We start from the raw sequence: 19,327 nt of genomic DNA on the forward strand, positions 1-19,327 counted from the left end.
GGCCAAAAATATTTTAGTTAAGATCTCTGCTAATTAGAAATCTGGATAAATAACAATATTTATATATAACTTAGTCTAATACAAGAAGATAATCATTAGTTTAGTCTAAGAGAAACTTCAGGTTAACCAAGCATCAGACTTACGGATTTTGAAAATTCAGACAGTAGCAGACATCCTCACCTTCATCAGTGAATTTTTTTTCGCAGTCTGACTTACTCATAGAGTCTAATTAATTTTTAAGTTTAATATTTTGTTCTTTTATTCAGGTATTCGCCTTTGATTATTGCTTTTGGTCCATGGATGAATCTAACACTACAAAATATGCTGGTAAGTTGGCCCTCTTTCTTCAGTTGATGGTTGGGCTTCTGGCCTCTTCTTTTATTATGTCTGTTTTCTTGAATTATTCTGGAGTTATGTTTTCCCCATAACATTCACACTCCTTTCCAATCCAGTGTGTGGGCTAGAACATCAGTAAGATTTGATATCAGGTTTGGCTCAGCCACTACTTGCTAAGAAGTCATGGATAGGTTTCTTTTCCACTTCCTTAAACTTCAGATTCTTCATCTGTCAAGGGGATAGTAGTGTCTTCAGAGATGCTCCAGGGATTAGAGGTAAGGGGGAACCATCTCAAGTCATGAACAGTAGCTGTTGGGATTGTCGCATAAGAAGAGATTTAATGTGCCACGCTTCTCCTTGTCATTAACTTTCAGGGCCTGCACAGTCCATTTATATAAGCAAAGCGCAGGTGCCTTTGGTGTCCAGGAGCCCGTCCGTTCTGAGAGTTCTGCAGCAGTCATTGGTGATAGGAACTAAAACACACCTCCCTCAGGGAAACATGGCCTCCTAGCCCCATACTTCCTAATGTTTTTTTCTTGAGGCATTTTATCCCTATTTTGTTGGACAGAGATGACTGCTAATTTTATTGTTTGTTATCATAGGTGACTCAGCCTTTCCTAGGAGTTAATCACAATTGCTTTAGCTTAAAGAGTGCAGTATTTTAGTGGAGGGTGGCCTTGACTCCTTCCTTTCTGATGTGTCCTCCTTTTCTTGAATTATGGTCTTAATGAGTGTTTTCTCCTTATTTTTACTTATAAGAGTATCAGCTGAATGACTTTCCCATTTGCTTAAAAAAAGAAAGAAAAACAGTGAGGGAAGGATGGAGAAGATGAAGGCTTTAAAAGATTAGAAAGCAAAAAGTTACCTGCTTATAGGAAATTTTATTGACAGCCTTTTCCTTGTCATATAAAGCAAATGTGTTTAGAAATTATTTGATTTTTTTCCCAAAAGTTGACAGTCTTAAAAAAACTTAAAAAGAAAAAAAAAAGCCCTGCCTGATTTGCTCAGTGGTAGAGCATCTGTCAAGCGTGTGGACATCCCAGGTTCCATTCCTGGTCAGGCTACACAGGAGAAGCAACCATCTATTTCTCCCCCTTCTCACTGCCCCATTCTCTCTCTCTCTCTTCTTCTTCCGCAGCCATGGCTCGATTAGTTCAAGTGCATTAGCCTCAGGTGCTGAGGATGGCTCTGTGTAGTCTCCGCCTCAGGTGCTAAAAATATCCTGGTTGCAAGCATGGCCCCAGATGGGCAGAGCGTTGGCCCCAGACAGATGGTTGCCCGGTGGATCCCATCAGGGCACATGCGGGCATCTATCTCCCCTCCTCTCACTTGGAAAAGAAGGAAAAACATTAAAAAAGAAAAAGTTGAGAGTCTTGAACTAGGAAAATTCCTTCAGTTGCTCATACTGGGTAAATTATTCTTTCTTTCTAAGTATTAGTTTTGCAACTTCAGCAGTGTATTTTATTAATGTGAATAAATAGTTCATAATGTTGGTTGTAATTAATTTGTCTTTTTATTGGTCCTTTGGGACTTTAATAAATTCTACTAAGTCTGTTTCTCTGAAACCTATTTAATTTTATTTAACCAATGTCACCCCCAGTAAATTCAATTTAAAAATTTAAATAAATAAATAATAAATTCTACAAAGACTGAAATAGTTTGCCTTTGACTGTTAGCAGACTATATTTTTGCTCTGAGTATGTGCTTTTGGCTTTAACAACAAAGTAAAGCATTTCCTACTGTAACAGAAACAAATGAGGACAAATGCTATGGCCATAGAACACCCAGTCTCTCACCCTGTTCAATGAATGTGATTCAGGATACAGTCAGAGATCTCTTTCTGAATTAAAACTGTTCTTGTTCAGTTCTTAAGTACTTTTTTTTTCTTTGTATTTTTTTCCCCGAAGTTAGAAGCCAGGAGGCAGAGAGACAGACTCCCGCATGCGCTCTACCGGGATCCACCCGGCATGTCCACCAGGGGGCGATGCTCTGCCCATCTGAGGCATTGCTCTGTTGTGGCCAGAACCATTCTAGTGCCTGTAGTGGAGGCGATGGAGCCATCCTCAGCACTCAGGCCAACTTTGCTCCAATGGAGCCTGGGCTGTGGGAGGGAAAGAGAAAGACAGAGAGGAAGGAGGGGGGGAAAGGTGGAAAAGCAGATGGGCGCTTCTCTGTATGCCCTGACTGGGAATCGAACCTCGGACTTCTGCATGCCAGGCCGATGCTCTACCACTGAGCCAACTGGCCAGGGCCAGTTCTCAAATACTTTCAAGGACTGCTCACCACTTAAAGATAGATACAATCTGTACTTCTTGGATGACATTTAAGGTTCTTTATTATCTAGCCTGAGCCTACCTTCCCCACCCTCTGCTCTGTGATTCCCCACCACCCATTCTGTGCCCCAGCCCAGTGTTACTGCTTATTCTTGTATAACCCAGGAAGTCAGCATTGTTCTTCCAGTATTCATGAATCCTCTATTGTGTGTGTAGCCTAGGAAGCCTTTGAGAAATTAAAAACTAAGTTGGAACGTAAAAGAATGCATAACAAACAAAATAAACATTTTGAAATAATATTTAGTTAAACTTTAAATTTTACAATTTTAAGTGCTATGGAAAAAAGCAGGAGAAGCAGAATCTGGCAAGACTGCAGTTGCCTGGGAAGCCATCATAGGGGAGGGGGGACTGCAACTGAACATAGAAATTTAGCATAGGTTTAGCTGAAGGGCAGTATAGTGGGCATCCAGACAAGAGGAAGCAGCATGATATCAAGGAATGATCATGGACTCAGAAGTCAAACCTGGGTTTAACTCTCAAGGATACCTGCTGTGGTTCTCTTAGCCAGTTTAATCTCTACAGTGTCTGAGATTACAATTTCTTTTCTGTAAAATGGGAAACATGGAAATGATAGGATCTATCTCATACGATGTTACAGGGGTTAAATATATCGGTAACTTCACATGCTGATGCATGGAAGGTGCCCATTAACAATGCATCATGTGTTTTATCTGTAAGTGAAGGTTCAGAAGTGGGAGAGAGCGTGGTGTACAGACTAGTCTGAGCAGAAGGTGCATTTTGGGGGAAGCAGGGAAATCCATTTGTATATCTTGAGTGAAGCCAAGTCATTGGGAATTTTAAAAGCTAGACTAAGAAATTTAGACTGATATGGTTTAAAAAAAAGGTGGGGGGGCTTTTGGAGTGATGTAGTTAAAATAATGCTTAAGGAACATTGTTTTTCTTTTCCAGATTTCCACTATATCACATCCTCCACTATAGCCCAGAGACGATTCTAGCCTTCTGCAGTTGATCATTTATGTCCTTGAATATAGGAAAAACTTTTTTTTTACTAAAAATAACTTTACTAAGTATAGATGATAAAATTCAAGTGTGAAACAAGATTTCTGTACTTCCTCATTGCAAACAGTATGTTCAGATATATTTAAAATGATAAAGCTGATTTTTAAACATATTGATAGTCTAAAATTTACTAAATTTTAGTTTTGCACGATCATATCAAATACCATGTTCCAGCTGGCCTTGAAATAGGATTCTCTTGGCTGATAGAGCAATGTCTGTTTATAAAATTGGGGGTGAAAATTTTTTATTCTTTAGATATCCCCATTATTATACAAATACAGTGACTGACTTAGCAAAAAGTAAAATCTTGTTTACTGTTTTCTCAAGTTTGATTGCATTCTTTGTAAATACTCTGCCTAGTAAATATGTTACCTAGTAGGTTAGTTGATGGTTATTTGATTTCTATTTTCTTTGTTTTAAAAAATAGCTATTTCTTCTTAATTGTAAACAGAAATATTAAGATAAAACATTCATTCTTTGATGGGAAATAGAGGAAGTGGGGAAGGGGAGGCACATTTTTTGGAACCAACCTATTTGTCAGGCTCAATAAATAATGACATCATTGATACAGAACCAGAGCTCTTAAGAAAGCTCTCAAAATTTGCAGGGGAGGGAGAAAAAGATTAAGTGCATGGATTGAAGGAGCAAAGAGAAACAGGAACTCGTTAAGTTTCATGTAATGTGTAAAATGTTAAATTCTCAGTTATGTTTATGTTATGCTATTTATTAAAAGCTATAGCAACAACTTCTACTTTTAGGTTTTCTGATTTAGAAACACATAGTTCTGTAGTATGTGTAAAGGTATTACAGTGGGTTGGCTGGAGTGGTGGGAAGCTGTGGGCTCTTAAATCAGACTGCCTGGGTTCAAATTCCAGCTTCACTGCCCTCAGTGTAAGGTCAGATGAGTTACCAAAGTGCTTCTGTTTCCTTGTATGCTTAATAGAGATAATAATAATTCTGACTTGAGGACTAAATGGTCTGTTCATGTGAAGTACTTAGGCCCGTACTTGGCATATAGGAAGAGCTCACATATTATTTATCATGTTTTTCACTGTCACATTGTAGCAGGAGTAAGGGTAATAGTGTCAGTTCTTTGGAAAGAAAATACATTGTACTAGTGTTTACTAGACCTAATTTTGCCACAAACTTTGGAGATCTCTGTTTCCTTATCTGTGAAAGGTGGAGAAATTGCCTAGATCAGTGATTTTCAATCTTTTTTATTTCATGGCACACAGAAATTAATGACTAAAATTCTGCGGCAAAAGATTTATTTTTTGCCAGTCTGACAAAGAAAGGGAGGTATAATTTTGATTCGGTCACACTGGATGGTTATTGTTGTGTTGACAGTTGTCATTTTTTAATTTGACAATCTAAGGGAAAAGAGGTCAGGGCCCCTGACTAAATAGGTGTTGTATGTTTAAAATTTCTCATGATGCCCAAGTGTGCCTCTTGCTGCACAGCGATTGAAAATTGCTGGCTTGGGCTGATCTCACATCTCCTCCAGCTCTCTGACAAACATGAATTAGACATTTTATGCTGGCCACACAGCTGTTGACTTTTCAGAGGCAAATCAAAGGCTGTTTGTTAAGCCATTTGAATTACATTGAGTCATACTTTGCAACATTTTACATTTCAACTGTATTGTCTTGTTTTACTTTTTGGTTAGGTAGCGGTAATAATGCTTGTCTGACACATAGTTCTGAGTCTTTAAAGCAAAAACCCTTGTGCTGGGGCTTAAAAAACAAACCTATAAGTGATCTGCAGAATGAGGCCCCCAAAGCTTGGCATTTCTATATAAACACATCTTCCTCAGCAGCCCCACAGACACACAGATCCACATTTAGGACTACAAAGTTATTATAGTGAATGTTGATGAGCTTGAGAACATCAGAGCAGATAGGTCTTTGTAAATATTTAAGTAACTACTGATTGTAATTAAGCCCTTCTTAACAATAAATTCACTTGTTTTCCCATTGCCTAAAGTCTGTCATGTTGGTAAGTCGCAGTGATTTCCAATAACCTTGCTTTCAGTTTTCTTTCTTGTAGGGGAATATTTTTTCATAAACATTTTTCTATAAACCTTCATACCAAAAATGAAAATTAGTCTGGTGGTGGCTGATCTGAAGATCACTACAAGCATGAACATTTCCTGGTCCAAGAGATTCTAAACTTTTGACTTAGAAGTTATATAACAATTCTCACCATATGGCATGTTGCTCAAATCTGCTGAAGCCATGTGTTTTCAGTCATAGTTAATGCCCTGCAGTTCAGGAGAAAAGTTGTACTTCTGCTAGCGTTGCTTTCTATTGCAAGGGGACAGCTGAGTGCCTCCCCGCCTGGACAGCTGCTGTAGGGGAAGCAGCCGTGTTTGAGTCTGTTCCCATGAAGGCAGATTTTATGTGCTTGGAGGTACAAATGATTGCATTGTCCCATTGTTTAATTGTTTGTCGAAGTGTACATTCTAAAAGCTGACAATAGCCAAAAACAGAACTGATGTTTTTAGCAGAGTTTCAAAACAGTTGTTTTAGCATACTGTATTGATTATTTTACTATTCGGCTATATGTGAAGCACTTGGCAAATGCTAGGCACAGAGTAAACACTTAGGTTAGCTGTTAGGTATATAAAAATCATGGTTATGAGAAGCTGTGGTGGTTGACTATTTGAAAAGTGTGTTAGAGATTCATTATAAATGGTGCATGCCATATTAAGAGGCATTCATGAAACAATCTGACTGCAAAATTCTACTTTTATATAATTCATTTATAAGTTGTCTTAGCCATGCCTAGTTTGACAATTTTTTAACTGGCATCTTTATCAGGTTGTTCCTAAGCATTCAATTTAGTTTTCTTAGAATTAGCAACTCTCTTTCTGCATTTGTTAATTAAATTGTAGAATGACAGAGAAGTACAGCCGACATAAACAAGTTTAGGATCAAACACAACTGACCCTTTGTAAGAGAATAACTCAGCTGGTGGAGTCCAGAAAGCAATCTTGCTGCTGGGTGATCTCCCATGCAGTGGGCATGTGCCAGTGTGTCTTACAGATAGAAAGGAGGATGTTGGTTAATTCAGAGAACTGAATAAGTGAAGTTTAGTTAAGAAAAATTGCTCTGAAACAAATGAGCTAAGTTAATATTAACTTTTTTATTTTTTCAGTGAGGGGCAGGAGGCAGAGACACACTCCTGCATGCACCCTAACCGGAATCCACCCAGCAAGCCCCTACCTGTCTGGGCTGCTGCTCCATTGCCCAGCAACCCAGGCTATTTTATTCTAGCACCTGAGGCGAGGCTATGGAGCCATCCTCGGTGCCTGGGGCCCACTTTGCTCAAACTATCGAGCCATGGCTGCAGGGGGGCAAGAGAGTGAGAGAGATGGGGAGGGGGAGGAGAAACAGTTGGTAGCTTCTCCTGAGTGCCCTGACCGGGAATCAAACCCAGGACTTCTACACTCCGGGCTGATGCTCTACCACCACTGAGCCAGCCACCAAAGCCCTCATTAAATTTTTTTAAAAAGAGCATGTGTGTATGCTTCTGTTTTTTAAGCTCACCTGTCGACATAAGAAACATCCAAATGTGTAGGGAATTTTTATGAGTTTATTTGAGCCAAATTGACTACCATTACCAAGAAGCAAACTCTCAAAAGTTTGAGAAAATGCTCGACAATGGCAGTTTTGCAGCTGATTTTATACATTAGAATAGAAGGAAGAGATGAAAGGTAGGTTTGGTGGTAGGTTAGGGAGGCGGGAGAAAGCAAAAGCAGGGACATCTTTGGGACTGGATAGAAAGTAAAACTGGGAGACACAAAGTTTTTTCACATTGGTGGGTACAGGATAATTAAAAATTAACACTGACAGTCCGTGGAGATGTTGGGGAAGGAACAAGGTAGCAATGGGGGGTTCTGTGGTTCTCCTGCTCTGGTGCCTGGTTGTACCCTGAGAGGTCCAGAGAAGGGGGTTACACTCACATTTTAAAGATATGTTATCTTAGATGCAAAAAGACAATAGGCAGGCTCACTTATGGTAAAAACTGACCTTTAGCCCTGGCCGGTTGGCTCAGCGGTAGAGCGTCGGCCTAGCGTGTGGAGGACCCGGGTTTGATTCCCGGCCAGGGCACACAGGAGAAGCGCCCATTTGCTTCTCCACCCCTCCACCGCGCTTTCCTCTCTGTCTCTCTCTTCCCCTCCCGCAGCCAAGGCTCCATTGGAGCAAAGATGGCCCGGGCGCTGGGGATGGCTCTGTGGCCTCTGCCTCAGGCGCTAGAGTGGCTCTGGTCGCAACATGGTGATGCCCAGGATGGGCAGAGCATCGCCCCCTGGTGGGCAGAGTGTCGCCCCATGGTGGGCGTGCCGGGTGGATCCCGGTCGGGCGCATGCGGGAGTCTGTCTGACTGTCTCTCCCTGTTTCCAGCTTCAGAAAAATGAAAAAAAACAAAAAAAAAACTGACCTTTGTCATCGAAGTTACAGGGCTAGGATGTGACTACCCATGACATGCTTTTAGTGAGGAATTTCTATGCTCAGACCATCCTATATGATTACTTTCGTAGGATCCACATACAGGCTTCCCTCGAACTTGTCAGGTTGAGTATGTGGCATCTTTTTAATCCACACACCCAACTCCACCTTCTACATTTCCTTTCTTTGTCTTCGTATATTCCTTAGGACATTTATTGGCACCCAAGACATCCTTTCACTTCAGTCTATTCAGAGAGACAGAGAACAGCAGGCAATAGAGTTCTGAGTACTAGGTTCCCAGCACTGTGCTCATTCCTTTACCTGCAGCAGATTATTTTATTGTCAAAACACCCAAATTGGGTAGAAACTTGACTGTCCTCATTTTATAGGTGAGGAAGCTGAGGCTCTGGGCCCTGCTACTGGTGAGCGAGCTGAAAGCAGTGGCAAATGTAGACTTTGGTCAATGACAGCGATGTGTGAGACTGTGGATTCTGCTGCAGCCCCAGGTTCTCATCTCTTCTGTCTCATCCCGAGAGGCTGTGTTCAGGAAGTCAGATTGGTGTGCTCTGACTTGATACCTAGCCAGAAATAATACTAATGGCATTCTCCCACCTGTCAGAAGTTTTCTAACAGTCCTGAGTGCCTGTGTTTGATTTGGACTTTGTCTTCACCTCCCTTCAAGTGCTGTAAATATTGTGTACCCCCATAGTCCGGAGGAGTACACTGCTTCTATATCAGAGACAGTGTAGAACACAGTTGAACAGGTAGAAATGAAGAACCTTTGCCGTTTCCACAGTTGTTTTATGTGAAAATATCCTCCTGAATCACTCCAAAATCTTTTGATTAGACAGTCCTCATAGGTAAGGTGGTTTGTTTTTTTCTTTCATCCTGGGCACCACAGCCTGACCCCCTTCTATCCGACAACAGAAAAGGAGCTGAGTTCACTGCCTGCTCATGACTGTCACCGGGGTGGAAACATCTGTCTGCTGAGTCACCCACGCCATGCTGCAAGTGAGACTCCCAGGGACTGCAATGTTGATCGCTCTTGGATGCCACCATGGAACTTTTACCCGCATGGCCCAGTTTCTCAAGATCCTTTTACCAGGTCCCTTAATGGCAAACCGCTATAGTGGATTAAAACTTAAGCCTGATGTCACCATGTTATGCCTTAGTTCCTTCATCTGAACTCTTGTTAGTTTTTGGTCATTTAACTTAAAATAGGTTTAAAGTCACTGTATGTGACAATTTCTGAGACTTGCTCTCTTTGAGAGAGGGATTTATTGAAGCCTTATCCAAGTGAGGGACACTCCTCATCCCCTCAGGTGTGGAGAACCTGTCCGCTCTTGCATTGTCCAGGTGCTCTGATTTGGAGCTGGGCCACCTGCCGAGTTCAAACTCATCAAAATCGCTATGGCTGTCTACCTCTTTAGAAATGAGAAAAACGCCCTCACAAATGAGCAGGCCTAAGAATTCCAAATCACAAATATTTGAGGTTAACCATTTTTTTCCCACATTAACTCCAATGAGAATTGGACAGTGTTTAAACAAATAAAATTATTGATCACATTAAAATCTTGAGTGCTCTTTCATGTAGCTACTTTAGGCAAATGAGTCATATTCTGTGTATATTGTGTCCAGCCTTGTATTGCCATACCTAGTGTTTTATTATTCAGCTGTGGTCTGCATGACGCTGCCTTGCCCAATGCAAATTGCCCCCCATTTAGTTCTCCCATCTCTGAGAACATGGCCCTCTGTGATGTTTCCCCTGTGCCTCTTCAGTCAGTTGTTAGACATGTGAATGGTAGGGGCATGTCCCCTTCTATCTCGAACTTCTCTTCTCTTTGCTTCGCTGCCAGGGCCCTGCTTTAGAGAGGATTCCCTCAGTTACTAAGCACCCAAGCACATGCTTAATAGCTTTGAGTCCATTGCTGCTGCTCCCAGTAGGGACAGATTATGCACAAGTGTGGGGATTCAGAGTGTCAGCTTTTCAAAGATCTGTATCATTTATATGTGACTCAGGGCTGGGTGGATCGGTCTATAACTTTGCTTGTAGAAAGTCCACACAGAAGCCCTCTCTACTGTTCTGACATTGTGTTATGAGTTGCTTTGGGCATGCCTGTGTTTTAACACTTGTTCACATGGCTATAGGTGGTCTAATCATAAACCCCACAGAGGAAATTGGCATCTTGATCATGGTTACTAAGAAGTAGGTCGAGTTTTCCATTTGGAGTCCCTGCATAGGCATGTGGAGCTGACATCTGCAGTGTGGCCACCTCCTCTGGCAGCAATCCTGCTGAAAAGCCACAGGCTCTTGGGTTTCACAGTGTTGTGGCTTTACTTGGCTTGTCTGGGATAGAAACATACTCCTAGATCTTCCTGCTTTCCACAGGACTTCTGAACTGTACCTTATGGACGGGTTTGCGTTTCCCTAGACAAACTGCACTCCATTCTGTGTCAGCGTAAACTGGGGTCAGAAAACATTTAGGGTGAGGATGATGCATCTTTTCTGGATTCGTTGATTCGCACCATCCAACATAAATAGATCCTTGTTTTGTTTTGTTTTGCTTAGCTTAGCTTCATAAAGCAGTTAGGAGGTGGTTTTTCCTATGATGTAAAAGAGAACCTCTGTTTTTAAAAAATAGAAATGAACAGAGAAAAAAAACTTCCTTTAGTCTTTTGGATAAACCAGACTCTCCTGAATAGGCCCTGTCATGGTTTTTGTTGTGTAGTATTTTCTGTCACTGAGTGAAGTGTAGTTGGTATTTTGTAGAAGCTGGTCATGTTAAAAACAGAGCCTGCATAAAGAGTCTGTGGTACATTTTCAGGCTTTGGTTAACAGCATGGTCGATTTAACATTTGTCTCTTATTGCACCAATGGTTAAGTCCCCAAACCAAAAATATCAATCAAGTGTAACCCCAGCCCAGGAGTCATACAGGTAAAAAGGCACCAGAATAGAAAATTAAGGAAACTTTGTAAGAGTATGTTTCTAGTCACCATTTTATTGATATTATTTTATGTTGTTTTTCCCCATGTACCTTTCTGAGATATCTTAATGTTGTAAAAGAATGGTTAATATTTTTCCTGTACTGGACAACGTGGGTTGGCATATCCTGGCCCAAATAATGGTACTGTTCTTTCTTTCTCTTCTTATCATGAGATAAACACACACACCTTTAACACCTTAACACACACATAACCCTCACATATATATATATACCCAAAACACACACACCCATAAACACATCACACCCCATACACACTAATTCGCATATACACTCAACCCTCTCTTTCTCAGTAGGATTTTAAAAGTGGGGCCTGTCAGGGATCTAGAGAAATAGTAATAAGTGATAATAAATGATTCCTTTAAACTTTTTTTTCTAAGAACAGGTGTCTCTTATCTTTGAAATTGGATTACCTCATGGAATTATTTCAAAAATGGAGGGACTTTTTAAATGAAAATGAGATGATCATCTCCTTCTGTACACCAAAATTAATTATAGTAGATTAAAGATTTAAGGGGTGTTATTAATAATAGATATTACTGAAATATATTCCAGACTTATAATGGCCAATCACTACAGTAAGAGTTTTACCTATATTGCCCTATTAAATCATACAGTAACCCAGTAGGTAGCAGCTATTATTCCTGTCTTACCAATGAAGAAACCAAAAACTTGCCTGAAGGTCCATAGCTGATAAGGAGTAAAGTTTGAAAATAAAATTATAAAAAACAAAAACAACAAAACTGGAAGAAAATATGGGTGAATATTTATGTAATTTGGGATAATAATAACCCAAAAGGATTTGGAAGCATAACATGTACCATAGGTAAAAATTATAAAGGAAAAGATGAAAGATTTAAATACGAAAGACCAAAAGCTTTTCAACAACAAAGAGCAACATAAGGCCTAAAGGTGAATTACAGATGAGGAAAATATTTACAACATATTATATGATAGACCAAACGTTAATATCCTTAATATCTGATGAGCATTTTAAAATTAATAAGTAAAAAGTGAGTGATGAAACAGTTTATTTATAAAAATAAACATAGGATGCCTGACTAGGCGGTGGCGCAGTGGATAGAGCGTCGGACTGGGATGCCAAGGACCCAGGTTTGAGACCCCAAGGTCGCCAGCTTGAGCGCGGGCTCATTGGTTTGAGCAAAAAGCTCACCAATTTGGACCCAAGGTCACTGACTCGAGCAAGGGGTTACTCGGTCTGCTGAAGGCCCACGGTAAAGGCACATATGAGAAAGCAATCAATGAAGAACTAAGGTGTCGCAACGTGCAATGAAAAACTAATGATTGATGCTTCTCATCTCTCCATTTCTGTCTGTCCTTGTCTATCCCTCTCTCTGACTCTGTAAAATAAATAAATAAAAAATAGGCCCTGGCCGGTTGGCTCAGTGGTAAAGCGTCGGCCTGGCGTGCAGGAGTCCCGGGTTCAATTTCCGGCCAGGGCACACAGGAGAAGCGCCCATCTGCTTCTCCACCCCTCCCCATCTCCTTTCTTTCTGTCTCTCTCTTCCCCTCCTGCAGCCAAGGCTCCATTGGAGCAGCGATTCCCCGGGCACTAAGGATGGCTCTGTGGCCTCTGCCTCAGGCGCTAGAATGGCTCTGATTGCGGCAGAGCGATGCCCCAAGATGGGCAGAGCATCGCCCCCTGAAGGGCATGCCGGGTGGATTCCAGTCGGGCGCATGCGGGAGTCTGTCTGACTGCCTCCCCATTTCCAACTTCAGAGAAATACAAAAAAATAAAAAAATAAACATAGGACCCAAATAGTCAATATTTTAAAGAATAAATACAAATGAGTAATAAACTACAAAAAGTACAATTTTAATTAAACAATACAAGTTTTTTTTTCTACTGACTTTGTCAAAACAAGGAAGAATGATAATAGCTAGTGTTGTTGAAGTTGTATAAAAAAGGACTCATGCATTACTAAGAGGACTTAGTAATTTGATTTTTTTAAAGTTTTGTCTAGTAAAGTCAATAGAAAAGTACGCAGAGGTAAATATGTAAGAGTGTTGCAGGAAAAAAAAGGAAATAATCTAAATACCCATAATAGAGAACTGATTGTCTCAGCTAAGAGTACCATGAAGAGCTAAGCAGCTATAAAACAGTGTTAGTGTTGATATATCTGTGCAGAAGTGGGAAAGGATTCATTTTCTCTTTGTCTTAAAATAAATTTCCCTTGAGACATGAAGCCATAAAAAATGTATTCCAGTCTTTCTGGAATCTAGTCTTGCTTAGATTTGTAAAAATACATGAACTTTACAATAGTTCTTTGTATATCCTTTATAAATTGTGCTTTAAGATTGCTATTTAAGGATGAAAAAGAGAAAAATGCTTTCCAGAAACACAGAATAATTGCTTTCTACTTCTTTATACTCCAGTTTGGGTTTTCCTAAACTTTCCTTCCCTGGCCTAACATTTATTAACTATGATAAATATGAATTATATTCTGTCAAATGTAACTGTAATATCTAACTCAAAGAACTTTTTGAAAAGCATATGTGTATATATGTATATATATTTAGTGGGAATCAGAGAGACTGATTAATTTTTTTCAGTCACATTTTGTTTCAAGGTTCAGGTGGTTACTGTGGGTATCAATAGTGTAATCTGTGATTTTTATCAAAATTATCCCATACATAACATATTGGCATGTTTATTCACATCTTAGTGTCTGTTAATGAAAGCTTTTGTAGTCTTTAGGGGCTCATAAGAATTTCAAAAACAGCTGAACTTTGACCAAAGTGCAACCACTAATACAATTAATATTTCTCTCTATGTTCCAACACACAATATTTTTATGCCTCCGTTATCACTAATGAGAAAAGGGGCCCCAATTAAAACACTTTAGTCTTTCCCACAATGTCAACATAGGAATCATTCAGTAAAAGGGCCTGCTGTGTGCCAGGCATTCTACTAAGATACAACAACTCCTGTTTTCAAAGGAGCTTGCAATGCAATGGTAGAGAAAAAATATAGTGCGGTGTGATGAGTACTAAGAGGTGGTAGAAAATACCATGGGGGCCTGACCAGGCGGTGGTGCAATGGATAGAGCGTCGGATTGGGATGCGGAGGACCCAGGTTCGAAACCCCGAGGTCACCAGCTTGAGTGCGGGCTCATCTAGTTTGAGCAAAGCTCACCAGCTTGGACCCAAGGTTGCTGGCTCGAGCAAGGGGTTACTCAGTCTACTGAAGGCCTGCGGTCAAGGCACATATGAGAAGCAATCAATGAACAATTAAGGTGTCGCACTGCGCAACAAAAAACTAATGATTGATGCTTCTCTCTCTGTTCCTGGCTGACTCTCTCTCTGACTCTGAAATAAATAAATAAATAGAAAGAAAGGGAGGGAGGGAGAGAGAGAGAAAGAAAGAAAATACCATGGGGACTAGAGGATGGAGCAGCCAGAGAGAGAGAGAGAGAGAGAGAGAGAGAAAGAGAGAGAGAGAGAGAGAGAAAGAGAGAAGGAAGGGAGGGAGGGGAGGAGGGAGCAGCCAATTCCCAGTGTTATGCAGTGTAAGTCACTGCTTATGGGTGGACATCAGCCTTAATTTTCAGAAGCCAGTACATAGAGGCCCTGCCACATACCAGTCTCCTTATTGATCACAATCCATACCTGCTATACTTGGGTGTTATGTTACAAAGATTCAATGATAGAACATATGTAAAGTGTGTTACAAATGAGACAATTGATAAAAACTAGTTCCCTAATTTCTTCTTAGTAACATAAATAATATTATACAAATTAAATACTTAATTCATATGCTATTTAGTATTTATAATAATTTGGATATAGGCTGAACTAAAGTTTTTTCTTATATTTTTATATCCCGGAAAATTCTTTGATCATTTGGTTTTTCTTGCAATTTTAGTAAACAAATCCTGAGTTGGTTTTTAATTTTCACTTGACATATGCCACACCTATTTCAGGTAGTTCTATAGCATTCTTTCTTCCTTTTTTTTTTTAAACTAATGATATTTAGTTTAAAAGGCCATTCTTACCAAGGAAAAAAGGAACATTGCGCTTTGCCCTTGAAAGAACATCAAGAAAGTAATTCCTCCTAATTCTAGCCTCTCAGCATCAGAAACCAGAAGTGTTACATTTCGCTCCCTGGTATATCAATTCTAGATTTGTTAATGACTTTAGGCCCTGTGCAGCCCTCGCATAAGCTCTTTGACCACAGTTCTTCTCTGCAGTTGAGTCCTTTCAACTCAAGCACTTGCTTTTTTTCAAGTTATTAAATATGAATTGAAATTGTGAATTATGGTCAAGATGTTTGATCTAACCCAAGTTTTAAAGCATCTTGTCCCCACCTTCACCTCACCCCTTTCCTGGGGGTTGGTTAACCAGTGTGGATGATCAAACAGGATTGCTCCATTCATCTGCCTGTGCCAAGAAAGCGGTGCTTTTAGAATGCCTTCAAATGGCTCTCGGGTCTGGCTGAGGACCATAATTAGTTATCAAAAGCCTGAGCACAGACTGTTTAATTCTCGATCTTCTACACTACAGGGCTCAGTTCCAGATTTATGGCTGGCCTCTTGACATGGACCTTGGGAATACCTATAGAATAAGGAAGGTCCTTTGATAAAATGTGTGAGAAAAATATTGATGTGTATGAAAGATCAGCAACAGGGTCAAATATTTTGTCAGCACAAGATTGTCACATAAAAGCAGTTTTGAAAAGTGTGTTTAGTCAATAATAATTTTAACAATACCTATTCTCAGAGTGTACAGTTTACAGTTGTATGTGAAATACAGTTTATTCTTGTATTAGTATTTATTATTGTTGTTATTTTCCATATTGAACAACTGTAAACCTACTTCCCACACATGCATCTTTAGGTATTTTTCTGAAGAAACCTGTGTGTTTAGGAAATCCTCTACAATTGTACTTTAAAAAAAAATCCACACTTCCTGCCAACATGCTTTGAATATGTCTTAAGGATCTGGCTTTGGGCTAGATGTTAGAAGTCAGAAATAGAGAAATAAGGTGTATAAATTTGATACATTTTCTTCTAATCCATATTTTTATGTTAGCATCCATAGATCTCTCTCTCTCTCTCTCTCTCTGTCTCCCTCCCTCACAAATATACCCACACAGTTTGACATAAGTTTTTACATTGTATCTACAGTCTAAACATGGCATTTCTTTTACTGAACAATGTTTTTGAACTCTAGCATTGTTTACACACAGGGTTTTTTTATATGACTTGTAATATTACATCATATAAAATTAGTCACATTTTATTTATCCACTCCCTTTCAAATGGGCATTTACTTGATTCCAATGTACAGTATTATAAATAATGCTGCCATGCGCACCCTTTTCCAAGGATCCCTGTGTCTTCAGGGTGGGGCCTCCCAGAAGGTCAGAGAGTATGGGCAGCTTCCCTTCAATAGGTGCTGTGAGGTTTTCCTTCAGAACAGCTGCATTCATTTATTCTTCCGGAAGCCTATGACAATACCTGTTTCCTCCATCCAGCTTTATTTCATATTGTCATTTTTTTGTCAGTCTAATGGTTGAAAATATTGTATCTTGTTCCATGTTTACACATTTTTAAGAGCCCCATTCTGCAACCATGATAGATATGCCATAGTATAACAAGCGGCTGCTAAAGTCAGATCCAACTTTGCATAAAAGAACTTATACTGGCCCTGGCCGGTTGGCTCAGCGGTAGAGCGTCGGCCTGGCGTGCGGGGGACCTGGGTTTGATTCCCAGCCAGGGCACATAGGAGAAGCGCCCATTTGCTTCTCCACCCCCCCCTCCTTCCTCTCTGTCTCTCTCTTCCCCTCCCGCAGCCAAGGCTCCATTGGAGCAAGGATGGCCCAGGCGCTGGGGATGGCTCCTTGGCCTCTGCCCCAGGCGCTAGAGTGGCTCTGGTCGCCACAGAGCGACGCCCCGGAGGGGCAGAGCATCGCCCTCTGGTGGGCAGAGCGTCGCCCCTGGTGGGCGTGCCGGATGGATCCCGGTTGGGCGCATGCGGGAGTCTGTCTGTCTCTCCCCGTTTCCAGCTTCAGAAAAGTACAAAAAAAAAAAAAAAAAAAAAACTTATACCCAAAAGCTTTTATTATATTTCATTATTTCCAAATGTAAAAGGAATTGTCATATAGGATCAAAAGGTTAAACGGACTCATTCTTTCAATAAATATTTATTAAGCACTTAGTACTAGACACCAGGATTATAAAGATAAACAGATTATAGTCTCTGACATCAATCAGGGGGTTCTTATCTCATTGGAGGAAAGAGGGACTTAAGCCAGCAGATTCTGCGAATGTTGTAGCAGTGAGTGTTCTGAAGACAATAAGAGCACGCAGAAGGAGAAAATTATTTTTATTATACTAAATGACAGAGCTCCCTAAGAGCTGCAGTAAGCTGTAGACAGGCTCACTGTGGAGAACTTGTCCCTGACCCTCTGTGAGAGAGGAAGTGAGAGGGTCTGCTGACCAACACATCACTGCACAGCACTTAGCACCGTGCTCAGAGCAGGGGTGCGTGTGTAAACCAAAGTGTGAATGATGTGGTTCCTCCTCATCGAAAGCTCAGAATCCAGATGAGGAAATAATACAATTCATGTTTAACAACATTTTCATACTAACTCATGAGAAGAAACTAAACCAAATTTAAGTGCTGTTTCCATATGGCCTACTAACAATGGAAAGGAAACTTTAATCCCTAGATAAATGTCTCAGAAGAAAGCAGTGGGTAGCATCATAAATCGATCCAGGTACTGAGCTATAAATTAAGTGTAAATAAGACTACATACATTAAGCTCTACACATAGTAGAAACAGTATACTTTTAACACTTTTTTGGAGTTAGGGAATGTTGCTAACTGAGACAGTTATTAATACAAATATGTCAAGAAACATCCTTTTTTTCTATTTTTTCATATTTTATTATTTATTTTAGGTCAAGAGATGGTTTTCAAGTGCCTTGGGGAAGGAATTCTTGACAAAGCCTTTCAGGGGTATAATGCTTGCATTTTTGCATATGGACAGACAGGTAAGTCACTGCTTTTATTTACAGTCAATGATATTAAATGTGTATTTCTTAAAACATAAAAATAGAAAACACTTTGGAAAGCAACAGAAAAATGCTTCTGCCTTTGTGGATTTAACTGAATTAGATGATCAAAAGTAACCCACTTGCCTGACCAGGCGGTGGCGCAGTGGATAGAGCGTCGGACTGGGATGAGGAGGACCCAGGTTCGAGACCCTGAGGTTGCCAGCTTGAGCGCGGGCTCATCCGGTTTGAGCAAAGCTCACCAAGGTCGCTGGCTTGAGCAAGAGGTCACTCAGTCTGCTGAAGGCCTGCGGTCAAGGCACATATGAGAAAGCAATCAATGAACAACTAAGGTGTTGCAACAAAAAACTAACGATTGATGCTTCTCATCTCTCTCCATTCCTGTCTGTCTGTCCCTCTCTATCCCTCTCTCTGACTCTCTCTCTGTCTCTATAAAAAAAAAAAAAAGAAGTAACCCACTTTTTGACAATTCAACAGTTTTGGTAATTCATTTTGGTGTTAATGAGCAAAGCTAGTTTCAAACTATTAAACTTTATTTTCCTAAATTAGCTTTAACTTGTATTTTAACTAGAAAAATAATTGCCAGTTTCTCAGTGTAAATGTTATAGTAAAAACTATTTTTTTTTTTTTTTTCATTTTTCTGAAGCTGGAAACAGGGAGAGACAGTCAGACAGACTCCCGCATGCGCCCGACCGGGATCCACCCGGCCCGCCCACCAGGGGCGGTGTTCTGCCCCCCAGGGGGCGATGCTCTGCCCATCCTGGGCATCGCCATATTGCTACCAGAGCCACTCTAGCGCCTGAGGCAGAGGCCACAGAGCCATGCCCAGCACCCGGGCCATCTCTGCTCCAATGGAGCCTTGGCTGCGGGAGGGGAAGAGAGAGACAGAGAGGAAAGCGCGGCGGAGGGGTGGAGAAGCAAATGGGCGCTTCTCCTGTGTGCCCTGGCCGGGAATCGAACCCGGGTCCTCCGCACGCTAGGCCGACGCTCTACCGCTGAGCCAACCGGCCAGGGCAGTAAAAACTATTTTTAAAAAACTCTTAGTATCATTCTGTACAGAGGACTTTCCCGAGGTTACAAAACTGACAGCAGATTAGGAAACTTGAGCTTGTGGCACAGCTGACTGAAAAAAGCAACATATCCC

General features: G+C 40.7%; 1 protein-coding gene across 1 annotated transcript in view; it reads left to right on the top strand.

The window, feature by feature from the left end:
• The window catches only part of KIF13A (kinesin family member 13A), a 287,998-nt gene that overhangs the window by 183,265 nt on the left and 85,406 nt on the right, over positions 1-19,327 (top strand). The window contains 2 exon segments of the mRNA XM_066268312.1: positions 267-327; positions 18,070-18,162. Coding sequence (XP_066124409.1) covers positions 267-327; positions 18,070-18,162 — 154 coding nt within the window.

Source organism: Saccopteryx bilineata, chromosome 3 (genome assembly GCF_036850765.1).
Source record: "Saccopteryx bilineata isolate mSacBil1 chromosome 3, mSacBil1_pri_phased_curated, whole genome shotgun sequence".
NCBI classification, from domain to species: domain Eukaryota; kingdom Metazoa; phylum Chordata; class Mammalia; order Chiroptera; family Emballonuridae; genus Saccopteryx; species Saccopteryx bilineata.